This window comes from Mastigoproctus giganteus, chromosome 8, assembly GCF_048544385.1.
Source record: "Mastigoproctus giganteus isolate SK-2022 chromosome 8, ASM4854438v1, whole genome shotgun sequence".
Classification (NCBI taxonomy): Eukaryota; Metazoa; Arthropoda; class Arachnida; order Uropygi; family Thelyphonidae; genus Mastigoproctus; species Mastigoproctus giganteus.
Genome location: NC_143582.1, coordinates 52,798,602 through 52,818,321, shown reverse-complemented (window position 1 = coordinate 52,818,321; position 19,720 = coordinate 52,798,602). Strand labels below are relative to the sequence as shown.

Here is a 19,720-nt window from a genome sequence, read left to right as displayed (position 1 = left end):
TGCACAGGATACACTTCTTTTCTGCTGGATCCCAGCAGGACATACAGGGATTGCTGGAAATGAAACAGCAGACAAGTCAGCAAAAGAAGTCGTGCTACAGATTAGAGAAGATATATCAGTGCAATATTCCAGTTACACCCTGCAGTACGACGCACTTGCCAGTTGCAATGGCAAGAAACTTGGAATCAGCAAACCGCAAAAAAATTATACCAAATAAACCCGAATATTGAAAATTGGATTTCTAGCACACAAAGGTCAAGAAAAGAAGAAAGAGCACTGGGCAGACTAAGAATTGGGCATACTCATATTACGCACTCTTTCTTGTTCAAGCAGAAGAATCACCATGATTCCAGACTTATGACACTATCCAATCAGTTCAACACATATTAATAGACTGTCCTGCATACACAAATGAATGCAAACAAGCCTTCAAAGAGGCGACTCCGTAGCCAGGTGGGAAGGAGCAGCAGTGCGTAACACAGGCTTCTTGATTAGACTGGGGTTCGAGCCCATCACTACCAAATACGGAGGATGCGGAAAGGTCAAGGGAATGACCACCGCATATTCCCGGAGAAATATGGCCTTAGTTGCTAATGCTCCTAAAAACCAAATAACAAGCCTTCAAAGATATTTATAGAACACATCACACCATTACCCTAACGGACCTCTTGAATGATAAAGATGACTTCACAGATGTTTTCAACTTCCTTAAAGCTATTAATTTATATCACCTCTTCTAAGGAAGTAAACATACGCAACAGACTAACCCAGTGAAGTACGAATCAGGCTAAACGAAACAATTTAAATCCAAGTAAACAACTCTGAAACACATTACACCATATGAACTGGCGCATTATGAGCAGGTGCTCAGAAGAGCTCCTCAAAGTATTCTTTCCATATTCCTTTGTGTTCTCTGTTAAAATTTTCCCCTTGGAGTCCTTACTTTCATTAAATTGTGGTCGGAACTTTTGTCTTAAGGACTTAATAACATCATAATCTTCTTAGTGTTGTTTCATAACAAATGAAACAACACTTCAGTTTCTAACACTAGCTGATTTCCTGGAGAACAGTGCTGTATATATAATGCAAGGGGTGTCATCACTACAGAAATTTCAGTGCTAGAGCCCTGAAATTATAAAAAGTATGTTTAACTGTCATATGGTATTTGATTTCTTTACACTTTCGATTGACATAATCCTGTTTGTCCTGGCTTTCACAGTACTTGATCACATTGCTCAGTTCCCAGGGTATACTCTTCATTTCCATGTATACCTAGGCTTTTGCAGTTCTTCTCTGTTCAATAAGTTTAAAAGTGGTTTCTGTAATCCATGGCTTCCTGATCTTTGACCTTTCTCTAATGTATCTATTTCCTGAATCCTTAATAATGCTTTTTGTATTTTCCCACATTTCCTCAGGCAGCATATCATCATCTATTATTATTATTATTATTATTATTAGCTGTATGGTGCAAGGAAGCCTGAGGCTTATGCTGCACCAGCCAAAAAAAAATTCCTGAGTTACCCTAAGAGAGAGAGAGAAAAGTAGAAGGAATCACCAAGAAAGAGAAGAATATGATATCCAGCTCAGGACCCTGGGTATGCCAAACCCATACTCACCAGATGTGAAAACGATTGCCTGTTTCAAGTATAGAATCGTATAGAATATTTATATTTTCTACGTCCAGTCGTCTAGGGAAAACCATATACGGGATCTTTTTCAGCTTAAATCTGCTCTAGGAAATGTCTTTGCTGTGATTACACTGGAACACCACCTTTGCTAAATAAGAATGTAATCAATCTGATTGCTTGTTTTATGATCAGGAGATTTCCATGTGTAGAGTCTTCTCAGGTGTTGCTGAAAGCAGGTGTTACATATGATGAGACTGTTCAGATGACAAAATTCAATTAAACTTTCACTCCGTTCATTTCTGGTGCCAAGACCAAACCTACCACATTCCGGATTAGAAGAAACTGTCTTGCCTACTTTTGCATTGAAATCACTCACAAGTATCAAAACATCCTTTTTTGGTATCAGATCAAGAGTTGCTTTGAGATTTTCATAATAAACTCCATATTTTCATCTGTAGATGTTGATGTCGGTGCATATGCTTCTAAAACTGTGAGATTTATTGGTTGGCTCTGAAGTCTAACTGTCATCTAAATGGACATCAACACTAAGATGTCCAGTTACTATTACTAGGATTGTATCCAAGAAGAAACCTTGAACATTCATTATTCAAAATAATAGTGACACCATGTTCTTTTACTTGGTAACTTCCAGAAAAAAACAACCAAAAACCCATTTCCAGTTTTGAAATTACCTTGTCCTGTCCATGACTTCAATTGCTTCTAAAATGTCAATTTTGTACCTGTCCATTTCATTGGTCCTTTACATAAGCATTATAAGCCTTAGTTCTAATACTAATACCATCATAACTTTAGAACATTAGCATTAGCATTAGTAGAGGCATATGATGCAAGAAAGCAAGCTTATGCAGCATCAGCCAAAAAAAAAAAAAAAAACCACTTCGACTTCACCCCTCCGTTCGTTCGAAATACTTGTCCAGCTGACCCTTAAATTTATTCAGGCTATCAACTTCCACGACAAGGGATGGAAGTCTGTTCCAACCAACTACCCGCTGGCTAAAGGCAAATTTCCGCACGTCCATCCCACATCTGTCTTTCCTCAATTTGAATTTATGCCCTCTCAGGTGATTATTCTGAGCAAGAGGAAGAATCCCATCAGCATTGAGCATGCTCAAACCATTCAAGGCTTTATACATCTCTATCAGATCACCTCGTTGGTGCCTAGTCTCCAGACACTGTAATTTGCAAAACTTAAGCCTTTCTTTGTAAGAGCACCCCTTTGTTCCATTCACTAATCTTGTTGCCCTTCTCTGTACTGATTCCAGCAGCTCTACATCCTTCTTGAAATGAAGCCTCCAGACCTGTATACAGTACTCTAGGTGTGGCCTGACCATTGCCTTATACAAGGGAATAATCACCTCCTTATCCCTGCTAGAAAAATTCCTGTATATCATTGACAAGACACCATGAGCTACTCTTGTAGCCCATCTGCACTGCTCAGAGAACTTCATATCTGCCTGCACAATTACCCCCAGGTCCTTTTCATTCTCTACCACTGTCAGGGTAGTACCACAGAGTTGATACGTTGCTCTGGGGTTGCTGTTTCCCATATGTAGTACTTTACATTTGTCAATGTTAAACTTCATTTGCCACCTCTCAGCCCATCTGCTCATCCTTTCCAGATCCTGTTGCAGGAGCAGGATAGTGTCAGTAGTGTCCTTGAAAATCCTGCCAACCTTTGTATCGTCTGCAAACTTGGACATTAAGCTTGATATACAATCATCAATATTATTTATAAATACAGAAAACAAGAATGGACCCAACACTGAACCCTGAGGGACTCCACTAATAACATTAGTCCACGATGAGCAGTGTCCATTAATTACCACTCTCTGTCTTCTCCCCCTCAACCACCCCTTTATCCATAGCAGCAATTTGCCTCCAATGCCGCCTGCTCCAATTTGTGCAGCAGTCTTCCATGTGCAACAGTATCAAAAGCCTTTCTAAGATCCAAGTATATTATATCAAAGTTATTCCCTGCATCCAGTTCTTTTGTGACTGCATCATAGTATCCAATCAAATTGGTCAGGCAAGACTTTCCCTTAACAAACCCATGCTGTGTTTGAGCTATACTTGAAGTCTTATCTAGATGATCCTGCAGTGCTTCTTTAACCAGTGCCTCCATTAATTTTCCTGGAACAGAAGTTAAACTCACAGGTCTATAATTACTTCTGTCAGCCTTTGATCCTCCTTTGTGAATTGGTGTCACATTTGCAAATCTCCAGTCTGTAGGTACCTCCCCTGAGTCCAAGAAAGCTCTCATAATTATAGCTAAGGGTTTGCTTACTTCCTTTGCTGCTTCCTTTAATATAACTGGATAGATCCCATCCACCCAGGTGCCTATCTTGTGTTTATATTCAACAATTTCTCCTCCACTCTACTCTCAGTTATTACAAGATTCTCTAGCCTACTGCTAGAGTTGAATACACCTCTGGCATTCCCCTCCCTGAATAACTCCTCTTGTGTGAATGTTGATGCAAAATATTCATTTAGTTTGTTAGCTACCTGAGAAGGATCATCAACAGTTGACCCATCGATATCAAGTGGACCAATCTGATTCATCTCCTTCCTTCTAGAGTTTACATAAGTAAAGAACTCTTTGCTGTTTTTCTTTGCATTCCTTGCCAAAAATTTCTCGTAATCTGCCTTCGCCTGCCTAATCTCCTTTGTGACTTGGTTACAGACCAGCTTATATCTATCATAGGCTTCCATGTCACCCATCAATTTTTATGTATCCCATACATTTTTCTTCTCTGCCATATGTCTCATTAGTTCATCTGACATCCATTTAGCCCTAAACCTTGAACAATATTTCTTAATTGGTATGTAAAGCCTAGTAGCGTCCAAGGTAAGTTCTTTGATGCTTCCCATTTTGAATTTGCTGTTGGTAACATCATCAGTTGATCCCACTGTATAGAATTTAAATACTGTCTCAGACCGTCGTAGTCGCCTTTACGAAAGCAAATAACCCTTCCCTTTACCCCTGATGGTAGTTACCTCTTTGAGTAAATCCCACTTCAGCACACTGTGATCACTGCTACCTAGTTGTTCCTTTATCTGCAGATTCTTAATGCATGAAGAATCACTACTGATAATCAAATCAAGAGTATTACTCCCTCTAGTTGCCTCCCGAACGTGCTGATGTAGAAAACAACCATCCAAAAAATCTACAAAAGCCTTGCTCGTGTGAGTGACCAACCCACAAATTCAAGTCAATATTTGGGAAATTAAAATCCCCCGTTATAAGACTATCTGATGTACTGGCCCGCTCTATTTCCCTGTACAGTTTCTTATTATACTCATCAGAGTCATTAGGTCCATGGCACACTCCTACTCAATTTTGATCTCCCAATGCTTATGTCACACCAAACTGACTTGATGCTGCACTGTCCAGCGATGTCGACTGGCTTCACTTCTCTGGATTTTATGTGTTTCTTAACTAATAGCATAACCCCTCCTCCCTTCCTATCCAGTCTATCTTTTCTGTTGACGTTGTACTCCCCAAATTCCAGTTCTGCATTCCTTATATCTGTGTGACACCAAGTCTCTGATATCCCAACAATATCTGCCTTTGATGTTTTGAGCAATACCTCAAATTCATCAAATTTATTTACTAAACTCCTAACATTGGTGTACAAGCAAGTATACATGCACCTATTTCTATTCTTAGCTACCTTAACACAACCCATGTGTTTACTTGTACCGCAACGACTCCCAGCAGTCTCTGAAATATCCTGCAATTTGTTTTTCAGGCTTCTGCTCATTCCAATAGAAGCAGTGCAAGAATCACTTTCACCTCTGCCAGTGGCTACTGTTAATCTATTAGTCTTTGTATCCCCCAAGCTAGCAGTTTTCCGACCCACCCAACACTGCCTCGATAGCATCAGCAAATATTCTTGCACCCTTTCTATTTAAGTGTATCCCATCCCTGTAGAAGCCGTCTCTCCTGTTAACAAGTACAGTCCAGGCTGAAAAAAATTTTACTCCTTGAGCCTTGCACAATCTTTCCAGGGCCGAATTGTTCGACAAGGCTTTCGTCATATACTCACTCCTATCGTGTCTGGGCAGAATTGCAGATACTTTCAAATTCAACCCTAATTCACAGCTTTTTTTTCAACAGTCACCTGTACTTGTTAAGTAATTCTGCCGGTCTCCTACTCTTGATATCTTTAGTGCCAACGTGTACACTATATCACCTTTTGTGCCCTTAAAAGATGATATCCGCTCTACAACGTCATCAACCTTTGCCCCTGGCAGACATACCCTGGTCCTGTTCCACCTATCCTTTTTACAAAGCATGTTCCCCGTTTCCCTGACAATAGAGTCACCAACAACTACTGTGGTGACCTGTGGGACCAGCGCATTCTGCCTTGGGGATTGCCACTGTGTTGCATGATGACCAAGTTCAAGCTCTGGCATTGATGTGGGCAGCTGAGAGCTTGATGGACCCTCAATTTAGTTCCTTCGAGGGCATCCACCCTGTCCTTCAAGCTCTCATATAGGCCCATAACAATGCTGAGTTGTTGCCTGATGTCGTTACACTCCTTACATCATGCACGCACACACAAAGACATCTGCCATGACAATATCATGTCCCTTACCTGATTGCTCCACAAACGTCATACAAGCAGTGCATTTTAAAAGGCTGTGATTCAGAGGGCAACTGCCCCCCCTCAGTTCTCCTCTGAGCCACAGCACTCCCATTAGCTTGAGCCTTTTGCTTTGCTGCTCTGGTCTGAGTCATGATTTTGATTTAATTAAAATAAAATTTCAATTTTTGTACAAAATTATAACCCTAAACTTGTATCCCAACACAGTTATAACAGTATATATAATTTTCAGTATTAAGTATTAATTATCTACGAGTTCCCTTTATATAACTTCCGTATCAATTTATGTATTAATTAATTATGTTTTGTTTGTAATCTAAGTCATTATATGTATTTAGTTAAAAGTACAGTTTAATTGACAACGAAGTTTAACAAGTTTAATAGATTTTACTAATTAATTGACAATATTATACTATACTATACTAACGCTATCTAGTTCAGGATATAACATATCGTATAACAAAGGCGGCAAGTTACGAACAGTAAACTTACGGACACTTAAGTATTAATTAACTTCCAAATCTCGCTGTCTCAATTCAGAATAAATTGACGATCCTGACTAGGTCTATAAGATACTTATAGAAAATAATTTGATGTAAAAAAATGGTCAATAAAGCGGCTAAATATGGCTAAAAAACTTCTCGTTCAGCAGAGCTGCAACTTGTAACACGTGGATTTGATACCCTTACCAATACTTTTATGCAATTGCAAGGCCGAGTAAAGAATAAATATACCAGATTAATCAGAAAATCACAAAATAATGCTGTACTACTAAATTTAAATCAAAGGTTTTAGAAAAACAATAATTTCAAATCAATAAATAAGAAAAATCCACTTAGCGGCTTTGAACATGTCTGGCTCCCACTAGCCTTGTCAGCAGACAACCCCAGATAATACATTTATGTATTATCTGGGGTTGGTGACATATTGTAACATGTACATCTTACGGTTGTTGTTGTTGGAGTGGGATTTATTGGCGCAAGGGCTGCTATGGCCAAAATGCACCACATCTTACGGTAAAACCTCACTTTCATCCAGTAGTCCATTGAACTTGAAAAGAATTCATACAGTCACTAAAATTTTCTAGAATGTTATATAAAAGTGCTATACCAAAAAATAAAAAAAACTAGTATTAAGTGTCATAATACTGTATTTTACAGTACTTATTGTGCAAAGTAGAAAAGCGGTGTAAAAACTTACTCTGATAAAAACTTATTCAGGGTCTGAAGAGTTCATGATTACCCTAGTTCACATAATCACCTACTGATGTCTGATACACTCTGTAGTCTTAGAAGAGATTATCAGAAAAATCCTAAAAATATTTTAACTGATGGTAATTATCTAGTGAATTCAGCAGCTGATTGTTGATCTGAAACTCACATTCCTGTCCATCCCAAAAGTGTTCCATGAGGGTTAAGATCAGTACTCTCAGCAAGTCAGTGGCACTCTTTCTTGCCCATGTCTTCAAACGATCACAGCCTGTGCAGTATTACATGGTTCATTGTCATGTTCCAACAGTAAAGGGTTCCTGAACTTTCATTACTGCTGTCACAGTGCAGAAGGGAAGTGATAGAATTCTCTCTCTCTCTCTCTCTCTCTCTCTCAAAATGATCATCCAGGGGAATTTGAAAAACAGTTGTTATATCGGAAGGATGTTATATTGATCGTTCATAAAATCCCCAACAAAACAAGTAAAAGCTTGAATATTTAATGTAATTCTACAAATACAGTGTGGTATAATTTTATTTATAATACGTACTATGGTATTAGTACGTAGTACTAATACCATAGTACTAATACCATAGAACGGCCTCCGTAGCCGAGTGGGCAGGAGCGGGAGTGCAGTAGCACACGCTCTTTGAGTAGACCGGGGTTGAAGCCCCTGACTGCTGAATACGGTCGATCTGCCAACCCGCACTGGACCAGCGTGGCAGATTATGGTCCATTTCCCTCAGCATGAATTGTTGAGGAGGCTTCCATCCTGCAGTGGGTTGATAATGGCTGCACTTTACTTTTACTATGGTATTAAATTAATAGAGGAAGAAGCATGCGAAATTTCACACATTGCATCATTCAAGACAGTCAATCCTGCATGTTGGCGATCAATTTTTCATCTGCTTCATTCCATGTTTAAACACATAAATGCATTGCCTGCAGGATGTCGATTTCACATTGAATTTTGCTTTAAGGCATAGCACAATTTTATTTAATAGTCTTCTTCGATAGTTTCTCTTAAAATTCTTGATCAAGTGGCTGAAAAACTGACGTTATATTCTGTGGTAATTTCTGTGTTTCCACAGAAATTACCACACGTGCAAAACAACTCTTGGACAATGATAGAACCCTCAACGAAAGAACTGGTCTCACACCCGATGACATTTCCGCCGCCCTCAGACTGTGCTTAACAGGGGGTGCGATCATATTTAATGACTCAGTCTACCAGCAGATACATGGCACGGCCATGGGTTCCCCTGTCAGCTCAGTCACAGCAAACATCGTGATGGAGGAGTTAGAGGGACGTGCGTTTGCACACGCACCAGATCACATCGCCTTTTGGTGTCGCTATGTTGACGATGTGTTCGTGGTCATCCCTAGAGACTCAGGTCAGCGACTTCTATCATACCTCAACTCACTATCGCCCTTCATAAAATTCACGATTGAGCTGGAGTCGAACAACTCTTTACCATACCTAGATACACTTGTCCGACGTGAAGGCACATACCTGAGGACTACAGTTTATCGTAAGCCCATGTGTGCTGGCCAGTTTACCAACTTCCGGTCAGCACACGCGCGAGGCCACCTCCTCTCCACTGCCCGAACCTTGCTTACTCGCGCCTGGACACACTCCAGCTCCGCTGATGAAAGACGCAAAGAGGTCACTAGGGTCAAAGTAGACCTTACGAGGTGTGGCTACCCCATTGACGTCCTCGACAGGTCTGATCTACAGACACGTGACATCGTGACGACCAGCTACAACACCAACAGTGACGAGCCATCCACGAGGGCATTCATCCCATACTACCCCAACCTGTCACAACAGATCGGTAGAATCCTGAGAACGCACGGAATAAAGTGCATCCAACTCCCAGGCAAGAAACTGCGTTCTTTCATTTCCAACGTGAAAACACCTGTCCCCACCCTTCTGCAGAGCGGTTTGGTCTACCGCATCTCTTGCCGTGACTGCACTAGCTGCTACTTTGGAGAGACTGGACGTCGACTCGAGAAACGTCTCTCGGAGCACAAAAGAGCGATCCGTTTAGCGGATATAGAACACTCAGCTATCGCCGAACATGTCTGGACAACCCACCACGACATCGACCCACACCGCGATGTCGTGGTGGTAGACAGATCCCACCATTACCTAAAGCGTACCTGGTTGGAATCGTTAAATATAAAATCTTCGGATAAATCCTTGAACAGGAACAGTGGTTGCCAAGTCAACCCGATCACAGAGTCAGTAGTTCTATCATTGGACAAACGCTGGCCACGTCATCATGCGTCACAGCCACAGACGTCAACAAACAATTAAACCTCGCGTGTCACGCACCTGGCAGTGCACATCTTCATTCCAACTGCCATTCATGTATTTTTAATTCTGATGAAGGCTATCATATAGCCGAAAGCTCATATATTTCTTCTTTATTTGTACGCTCTGTGTGTAACTATAATAAATTCCTCAATTCAGCCTTAGCTTTTAAAAGGTTACCATCTGCGGGAACTTTTTTTTGCATGCCTCATCATTAGCCATTCCAAATTACCTTTTCACAATCTGGATACTCTGCCTTTTGTGCTCGAATTCTACCCAGTGCATCAGCAGATTTCTCTAAACTTTCAATATTTTTTCTGATCTTTTAAAATAGTGAACAGAGTACTCTTAGGAATGCAGAACTGTTTGGCGATGTCAGTCTTAGAATGCACACCATTATCTACAGCTTGCAAAATCCTAATTTTCTGCGATTGGCAAAGCTATCCACTTTCTTGGAGCCATACCAACAAACATACACTGCAACTGACTTCAAGCCGATGTTCATTTGATTACTGCACTACAAGAAAAGAACGCGGGAAATCTTAAAAAATGATTTCTCACTGTGTGGGTGCAATTACTCAATATATTTATAAATGTTCTGTCGTTTTTAAATGCCAATATTGTAATAAAATGAAAATTCAGATTAAGAGGTAGAAATTTATGGTCACTGTAGAGAAATCCTTTTATTTTCAACATTGTTATACTGAATGTAAAATAGCATTAAGTTAACAAGAAATTGGCTGGGCCCAACCACATAGGCGTTATAACTTGTTGGGACATTAAAAAGAGGGTCGCTATAAAGAGCTTCGACTGTATTATTATTGTTATTTTTATTTTATTTTTATTTTTTGGTTAGTGTAAGAAAAGTCTGTGTTTTCACAATATTCATTTAATACATTTCTAAAATAATTTTAAATTTCTAAAATATGCATTTGATAAGTTCAGAATATGTTGACTATGTGTGAAAGCAAATTTGAGTAAAAGTGACAGGTAGACTTGCAATGAAAAAATTGTAATCAAGATACAGCACAATTTGCTAACTCTGAAATCAGAAGGGCAGAGATATAGCAGTCTTGTTGTGTAATGCTTACTCAGAATAAATATTCATTTATGCCAGAAACGAAACAAAATTTTCTTAATACAAAAAAGCAACTATACCTGCAAAGCTACTCATTATAGCTGTGAGGACTGTAAGCACATGCTCTATTTTTCAACTACTTCAGTTTCTAACACTAGCTGATTTCCTGGAGAACAGTGCTGTATATATAAGCAAGGGGTGTCATCACTACATTTATCACTACAGAAATTTCAGTGCTAGAGTCCTGAAATTATAAAAAAAAAAGTATGTTTAACTGTCATAAAACTCATTGGTCTTTGATATTTAATGAAGTCATACACCTAACACACATTATCAGGTTGGTTTTCTGTGTATTACAGAATAAGTAACCTTTTGTTATGTTATGGGATTGCTTAACAAGGGTGAAAAGAGCCAAAAGACACATGACCCATATTAGGATTAGTCACCAAATATTGGTGGGGGTGATAACTATGAAAATAAACAGTATTGCTTCCTAACCCACAACTGCAGTTGCAAGGTATCTTTTCATGTCAATAATAGCAGTGTTATAATAAAAAATATATATTTGCTGACTTATAGCGAGAGAGAAACCAAAGCTGAACCCAAACTCTATAGAAAATCAACAATTGATACTATAGGAATGCAGAGATATATTTAAACACAATAGTTTATGTGCTTTACTATGTTCCATTTCGATCACGAGTACCTTTCTACTCCCGCTGAAAACTGAGGGTCAATTATTTAACTTTAAGGCTTGATGCTGTGTTCAACATAGAAAAAATACCATTATCGCTATTCCCCTTAAGTTTTTAATATCTTTTTTAAATTGTGTAGCATTACCTGAAAAGGTACATCCACTATAATTTTAAATTTGAAATACTACCAGGACTGTTTCAAGACTTACTGGTTTCCATAGCTGCTAACTCTCTGGATTTATGACAGAAACTCCATTTTTACACAACTTCACCTTCTCCAAGAGATTCTCCAACTCTGCAAAAACTCAGTTACATCCATTTTCAAATTTGAAAATTTTTTTGTTCAAAAATTTTCAATATTTCTTGGTGCCTCTGGAGATGTTTTGTGGCATCAGTTCTGTTGGTTTTAGTGTGAGAACCTTCCAGACACTATTTTGAAAGAAGAAAAAAATTGATGTACGGTGGTCTTTGGTTACATAACATAACAAACATTACATTAAAATGTAAAGTTTGATATGTAATGTAATGTAAGCTTGAAATGTAACAAACCACAAGTCATGCTTGACATTATAACAATTCCTTATAGCCATGCTGATTGTGACAGAATATTCAGCCAGGTTAGTAAAACAAAAACTGAGTTCAAATCTTCTCCTTCTGGTGAACTCTGTGTGAAACCAAACACTAAGCCTAGATAACAGGGCCATTGTTATGAAAACTTTCACTTTTTTCTGAAAGGACAATGTGCAATAGTATATTTCTTAAAGCAATCAAAATCAGCATAAAGTTAATTTCCAATAAATATTCAAATAGAAATCCACAAGAAAATGTTAGGTAAGCTAATTTCTAAAAGCATACTGTACTGGTAAATAATCTTTTGGCTATATTTTAATATAGAAATGTGTATTTTGCAAGTAAAATTTCATTTCTAGTGCTGTGTGGATTTAAAAAAAAAAGGCCTCCTGCCTTTTCCTGAAAATCATCTGTTTTTACCTATTTTAATCCAAAAACCTCTCATTTTTCTCCTGCTTAAAAATGCTTAATCTCTAGCTTTTTGAAACTGAAAAGTTAGCACCTATTGGTTTGGCTTCTCATTGGCTGGTGAATAGTCTTAGTGAGCATATGCCAATCTCTGAATAATGTATTTTTTTATTTTATTTTTTTTTTTATGAACATCATAACTTATACATAAAAATTCATACTTTTACATATGTATATTTGGATTGGTATTTTACTGCAAATTTTATGTGAAAAAAATTTAAAGTAATTTTTTAAAATAATGTTCAATCATTTTTTGTTACCTATTTTTTTGCTGCTAAATCTCTCAAGTTCCTTCATAATGTCAATTTGATTATATCACATGCTTCCTGGTTTTCTAACCGTTTCAGTGCTGTTTCTTTTTGTTGACATTTTATCATAAAACAACTGAGAAAAATAATAAATCGTACAGTTTTGCGCCGATATTATTCTTACCGAATCTGGAGCTAAACTAAACATAATATGAAATGAAGGGAACAAAATTTGAGAAATCCCTTAGTCTTAATTCAACATTTCACCCTATATACGACGTAAAAAAATGGACAGAAATACTCTTGTAGCATAATAAACATTTGTCTCAAATACTACCATTAATAAAAAAAATAATAATAAAAAAAGAAGAAAAAGAAAAACCAGCCCTTCAAATTATTCCAGATATATATCACATTTTATTATTATTAATAATTTGAAAGAAATGTTTTTCACTATGCCATTTCAATGCCCTTTGGCAGAAAGGCTTATGTTTATCTTTATTAAAGTAAAGTGCAGCCATTATCAACCCACTGCAGGATGGAAGCCTCCTCAACTTTTCATGCTGAGGGAAATGGACCATAATCTGCCACGCTGGTCCAGTGCGGGTTGCCAGATCGACCGTATTCAGCAGTCAGGGGCTTGAACCCCGGTCTACTCAAAGAGTGTGTGCTACTGCACTCCCGCTCCTGCCCACTCAGCTACAGAGGCCGTTATCTTTATTAAAGGTTTTACAAATTTGAATTTCTAAAAGTTGGCAGGTATATTCATTTAATTTCTAAAAGTTGGCAAGTATATCCTTCTGATGGTTTGTTAGAAATCACTTTTAGCATAGAAATTCTTGAAGCAACCGACTTAATGGTAGAGAAAAAAAAACTGATAAATCAATTAAAACAGATAAAACCAATTTAAAAAAATTGGCAGCTCTAAAAAGCATTAAAACAGGAAATAAAAATGCACAAACAGCTTACAGAGTAATATGCTCCTTTATAAACTTGAAAGTAATACAGCATACATCAGTTTTAATAACAGGGTGGCAACATGAACAAAAGAGAAGGACAAAAAATGAAGCAGCAGTTGGGGGGGGAGACGAATCATTTGTCAAACGTGGGGAAAGCATGATGACACACATCAACCATATTGCAAAATTGCCACATCCATAATAAGGTGTAATAGGGTCCTTTTTTTATTATTATTATTAATATTGAGACCCACTACCAAAATATGGAGAGCTTCTAACCATGAATAGTGTCAATGCCAGCAATCCAAAATCTCACCATTAAATTGTAACTAGAATAGTACTCTGCTCATACTAAAACTGCTAAGCCAGGGTGGAACTGACAGAATTAGCTTTGCCAATTATCCCCTCATATGCTGAAAATACAATCAGTCTCCTGCTAGTCTCACCTCTGTAACAATCCAGGCATTCAGCTCAATAAATGGTACTATCTTGTATTAACAAAGATCAAACAGAAGATGGTGGTCAAATTTGTGAGTTATTCTTTCCTCCTTCCTCTCTTTCCCTTTCCTCTTCTTTCTTCCTTTTCTGTTTTGTCATTACTATATTTCCTCCCTTCTCTTCCTTGATTGTTCCACTATTCCCTTCCCTTTCCTCTTTTGTTTATGTTGCATACAATATGTACCAGTTAAACTTGAACATGTTATATGCTTACATGCTCCTTATTATTTTTCAAGTTGGTAAAAGAACACATTATTCTGAAAGTCCTATGTGTCTTTTTATTTCCTGTTTTAATACTTTCAACAATACCAGTTTTCAGTTACTTGTTTTCATCTACTTTATTTATATTATCAGTTTTATTTCCAATTTTATATTTTTCATATTTTATTTTATTTATTAAAGTTCTCTGCCACTAAATCAATTGTTTCAAGAATTTCTTTGTATCTGTTCCCAATAAGTGAGGCCTTTGCAGTAATGCCTAGATTAAGAAACTGCATGTACTTTCAAAAACTTTACATTTAAATTATTTTAATGTTTCTTTATCTTTATATATTTTTACCTGTGTATTATTTTATTGGTTTCATACTTTTTTTTTATATAATTATTGCATGTGTGATTTGTTTAAAGAGGAAAATAGTAGTAGCAATTACCTTACCATTATCTGGTTTCCCACTATGTGGGGGGGCTGGCAGCTGGTTTAGTATGGTTATTAAGGTCAAATGGAACTATTCAGCAATCCTGGAGTTAGTGGAATTAAATGTTTAGTTTTGCATCCCACATTTCCAATAATTTGTGATTTTATCAGTGACAGTCTGCAAACAATACAATATGAATTGGAGGAAAGCGGATCAGAATATATTATATTCCAAATGCACAATGCAAGTATATTTATAAACAGACTTAGGAAGTTAAAATAATTAGTAATTATTTTAATACAGTTAAAAGAATTATTTTAAAAAGAAATTCCTGATGAACTGAATAAAGGCACTTTCCATATGACTGTTTCTGTGCTGTTAGTATTTCATCAACATAAGGCAAACAGTAAACAGAGTTCTTCCAAAAATAAAATAAAATGAATATGCTATGCTATTGAACCAAAGTCAAGTTCTTCCATATTACTAAAGATATGATACCAAATGAAAAAGGCCCAAGCCAAGTGGGAAGGAGCAGTAGTGCGTATCATATGCTTCTTGATTAGACCGGGGTTCAAGCCCATCACCACCAGATGCGGAAAGGTCACGGAATGACCACCGCATATATAAAGGATAAGTATAAATAATGCTCAAATAGATATAAAAAGATGTTTTTAAGTAAAATAAATAATTTTTTTTAATTCTTTATATTAATAGGAGAAATTATTCTTTTTCTATATTTTAAAAGCTCACATTTTGCAACCAGTGAAATTTCTTTCCTGTTTAAAAATTTACTAGTTTTTCTTGTATCCTCTTTGAAAACCAATATTTCTAGTTTTATAATAGGACCTACATTCATTTTTATAAGACAGGCAAATTGAATAAAAAGATAAGTCTTTAAGGGCATCAGTTGCACAAGATTTTGGATTTATCACCATGGTTTGCTGCAGCGATACACTCTGAATAAGTAGCACGTCTATAAAGGAGAAATGTGATTCGGTGCTTATTAGTACCTCATCATCGGCAGGCTGAGCACCTTATCAGCACATACACATCTGACAAGCCAGCGATGTAAGGTTTGAAAATCAGTTTTTAAATTTTAAAGCTCAAGGTCTTTGAAAATGTGTATCATTTCATTCACTTTGCATATTCAATAAAAAATAGGTGTTCTATTATCGAAGTGCTATATTGGTTAATATAAATATAAACCTGTTCTGCTCTCTGACACTTTTTTTTTTTTTTTTGTAAATTTAAATGATATCTGTAATAATTCTTTTGAACAGGAGGCAGATAAAGAAAAATGGAAGAAAGAAGTCAGCGCTTTGCAACACCAGAAACGCAGTTGTATAGCAAATCTTTTGAAAACTTTAACAGAAATTGGTGAGTTTCTTGTAGAAAGTTAAATTGTTTTGTATATAATGAAGTTAATACAGAAAGCGCAAGCTATCAAAATTATTTTATTTACTACTGTAAAAGGCTAGGCCTGTTAGAATGCTTAATGGAGACTAATATTTCTTTCCAACTGGAAGGAGAGTAGTCTTTGACTGTGTTAAGTTACCTGAGTTTTCAGGTAACTTTACATCAGAGACATGGTGTCACACAGATATAAGGAATGCAGAATTGGAATTTGGGGAGTACAATGTGTATGAAAGGATAGAGAGGATAGAAAGGGAGGTGGGGTTATGCTGTTAGTTAAGAAACACATAAAATCTAAGGAAGTGCATTATGTTGACATGGGCAGACAGGGCAATATTGAGTCAGTTTGGTGTGACATAAGCACTGTGAAAGCAAAATTAAGAGTAGGAGTTTGTTATAGGTCTAATGACTCTGATGAGTACAACAAATAGCTGTATAAAGAAATAGAGTAGGCCAGTAAATCAGAGTGTCTTATACAAAGGGTACTAGGAAAGTTTTGCAATACAGCTTTGTTTATTTAATTTTTTCAAAGTAATTTCCTCTACATTCAATACACCTCTCCATCCTCCGAAACCAATCTTTAAACCAGTTCTGCCAAGTTTCATTAGGGAGTAAAGCACACTCGTTGTCCCAAGCCCGTAGAAGGTCCTCATCACTGGAAAACCGCCTCCCTTTTAGCTTCATTTTCACATGCGGGAACAGTGCAAAGTCGCAGGGTGCAAGGTCTGGACTGTAGGGAGGGTGCTCGAGAAGTTTCAGTCCTGTCGTGGTCAAATATTCGGTGCAGGCTTTAGCACGGTGAGCTGGAGCATTATCGTGATGGAGGTACCAGGTATCCATTCTTGACTTTGCCGCAGGTTCTTCATAGATCCAATGACTTTAGGCAGGTATTGTTCAGTATACCACTTAGCTGTGACTGTCTTCTGCGTGACCAAAACGACACGTTCCACAATTCCACTCGATTTGAAAAATACAGCTATCATTTTCTTCTTTACAGATCGGGATTTTCTGACAATTACGGGTGTGTCGTCATCATCAAAGACCCAAACTTTGTTTTGAGCCTTGGTCGGCAGATCGTAATAGTACAGCCAAGTCTCGTCACCTGTCACGATGTTGTTCACATACCGAGATTGTCCCTTATCAAACTTTTTTAACATCTCCCGGCACCAAGTCACACGTCGTGTCATCTGCTCTTCAGTCAGTTGATGCGGCACCCAGAGAGAACAAAGTTTCTTCACGTGCAAATGATCTTGCAGAATCGAACAAATTGCTGGTGCATTTAGGCCCAAAGTATCCTCTATCTGTTGGTAGGTCACTCGCCTGTTTTCATCAAGCATTTTCCTCACAGCAGTAACGTTTTCCTCCGTAACTGACGTTCGTGGCCTTCCCGGCCTCTCAGAATCCTCCAGAGTGAAATTTCCCCTTTGGAATTCTCTATACCACCTGAATATCGTTGTACGATGTGGACAATCATCATCTAGTGCAAGAGTCATTTCTTCTAAGCACTGGTCTATGGTTAAACCACGCACGAAATTATACCGCAAAACTGTCCTTATCTCATTTCGTGACCACGATGCCATCGCAAGCACTTTACACTCTCACTACTAATGAATAACTGAGCCCATCGACTTGGCGCGGCGGCTACTATGCACGTATGAACATGTCTCAAAATGCAGCAACAAGCAGCTTCCTGTGATTCATTGTTGCGTCATATTGCAAAACCTTCCTAGTACCCTTTGTAACGAGGGATTTTAACTTCCGCGATATTGACTGGAACTTGTAGATTGGTCACTCTCACACTAGCAAGACTTTTGTGGATTTATTGGACAATTCTTTTCTACAGCAGCATGTTCAAGAAGCAACCAGAGGGAGTAACACTATTGATCTGATTATCAGCAGTGATTTTTCATTTCATTAAGAATCTGCAGATAAAGGATAAAGAAACCACTAGGTGGCACCGATATCAATGTACTGATGTAGGATTTACTCAAAGATGTAATACCATCACGGTTAAAGGAAAGGGTTTTTGCTTTCGTAAAGGTGACTAAAGCGGTCTCAGACAGTTTTTAAATTCTATATAGTAGGACCAAGTAATGATGTTACCAACAGTAAATTATAAATGGGAAGCATTCAAGGAATTAATTTTGTGTGCTACTAGGCTTTTCATATCAAGTAAGAAATACTGTTCAAGGTTTAGGCCTAAATGAATGTCAGATGAACTAATGAGACTCGTGGCAGAGAAGAAAAGTACATGGGATGCATATAAAATTATCAGGAGCCACAGAAGCCTATGGTAGATATAAGCTAGTCTATAATCAAGTCACAAAGGAAGTCAGGCAAGTGAAGGCTGATTATGAGAAATCTTTGGCAAAGACTTCTTTACTTAAGTAAACTCTAAAAGGAAAGGGATGAATCAGATTGGTCCACTTAATATCAATGGTTTCACTTTTTATGATTCTGCTCAGGTAGCTGACAAACTTAATGATTATTTTGCATCTACATTCATACATGAGGAGTTATTTAGGGAGGAGAATACAAGAAGTTTATCATACTGTAATGGGATGCTAAAGGTTTTTGTAATAACTGAGATCAAAGTGGAGGAGAAATTGTTGAAGTTAAACATAAGAAAGACACCTGGGGTGAATGGGATCTATCCAGTTATATTAAAGGAGACAGTAAGAAAACCCTTAACCATGATTTTTGGTGCATCCTTAGACTCAGTGGAAGGTTCCCATGAGTGGAGATGTGCTAATATAACCCCAATTTACAAAGGGGATTAAAGGGTGATATGAGTAATTACAAACCTGTCAGTTTATCTTCTGTTCCAGGGAAAATAGAGCCACTGATTAAAGAAGCAATGCAGGATCCTATAGACAAGACTGCTTTTATAATTCAGACATCATGGGTTTGTTATAGGGAAATCTTGCCTGACTAGTTTGATTGGATACTATGATGTGGTCACAAAGGCACTAGATACAAAAAATAATTCTGATATCATATACTTGGATTTCAGGAAAGCTTTTGTTACTGTTGCACATGGAAGACTGCTGTACAAATTGGAGCATTATGGTATTAAGGACAAGTAGCTACAATGGATAAAAGGACAGTTGAGTGGGAGAAGACAGAGAATGGTAATCAATGGACACTGCTCTACGTGGACTAATGTTATTAGTGGAGTCCCCCAGGGTTCGGTGTTGGCCCATTGTTGTTTTCTGTATTTATCAATGATATTGATGAAAGTATAACAGGCTTAATATCCAAGTTTGCAGATGATATGAAGGTTGGCAGGATTATTAATAACAGTGATGACGGTACTGCAACAGGATCTAGAAATGTTGAGCAGATGGGCTGAGAGGTGGCAACTGAAGTTTCAT

General features: G+C 37.6%; 1 protein-coding gene across 1 annotated transcript in view; it reads left to right on the top strand.

Moving 5' to 3' along the window:
• Nucleotides 1–19,720, top strand: part of LOC150081532 (midasin) — a 1,449,634-nt gene that overhangs the window by 1,282,628 nt on the left and 147,286 nt on the right. Inside the window, exon 76 of the mRNA XM_090380238.1 lies at nucleotides 16,214–16,310. Coding sequence (XP_090236364.1) covers nucleotides 16,214–16,310 — 97 coding nt within the window. The remainder of the gene's footprint in view (nucleotides 1–16,213; nucleotides 16,311–19,720) is intronic.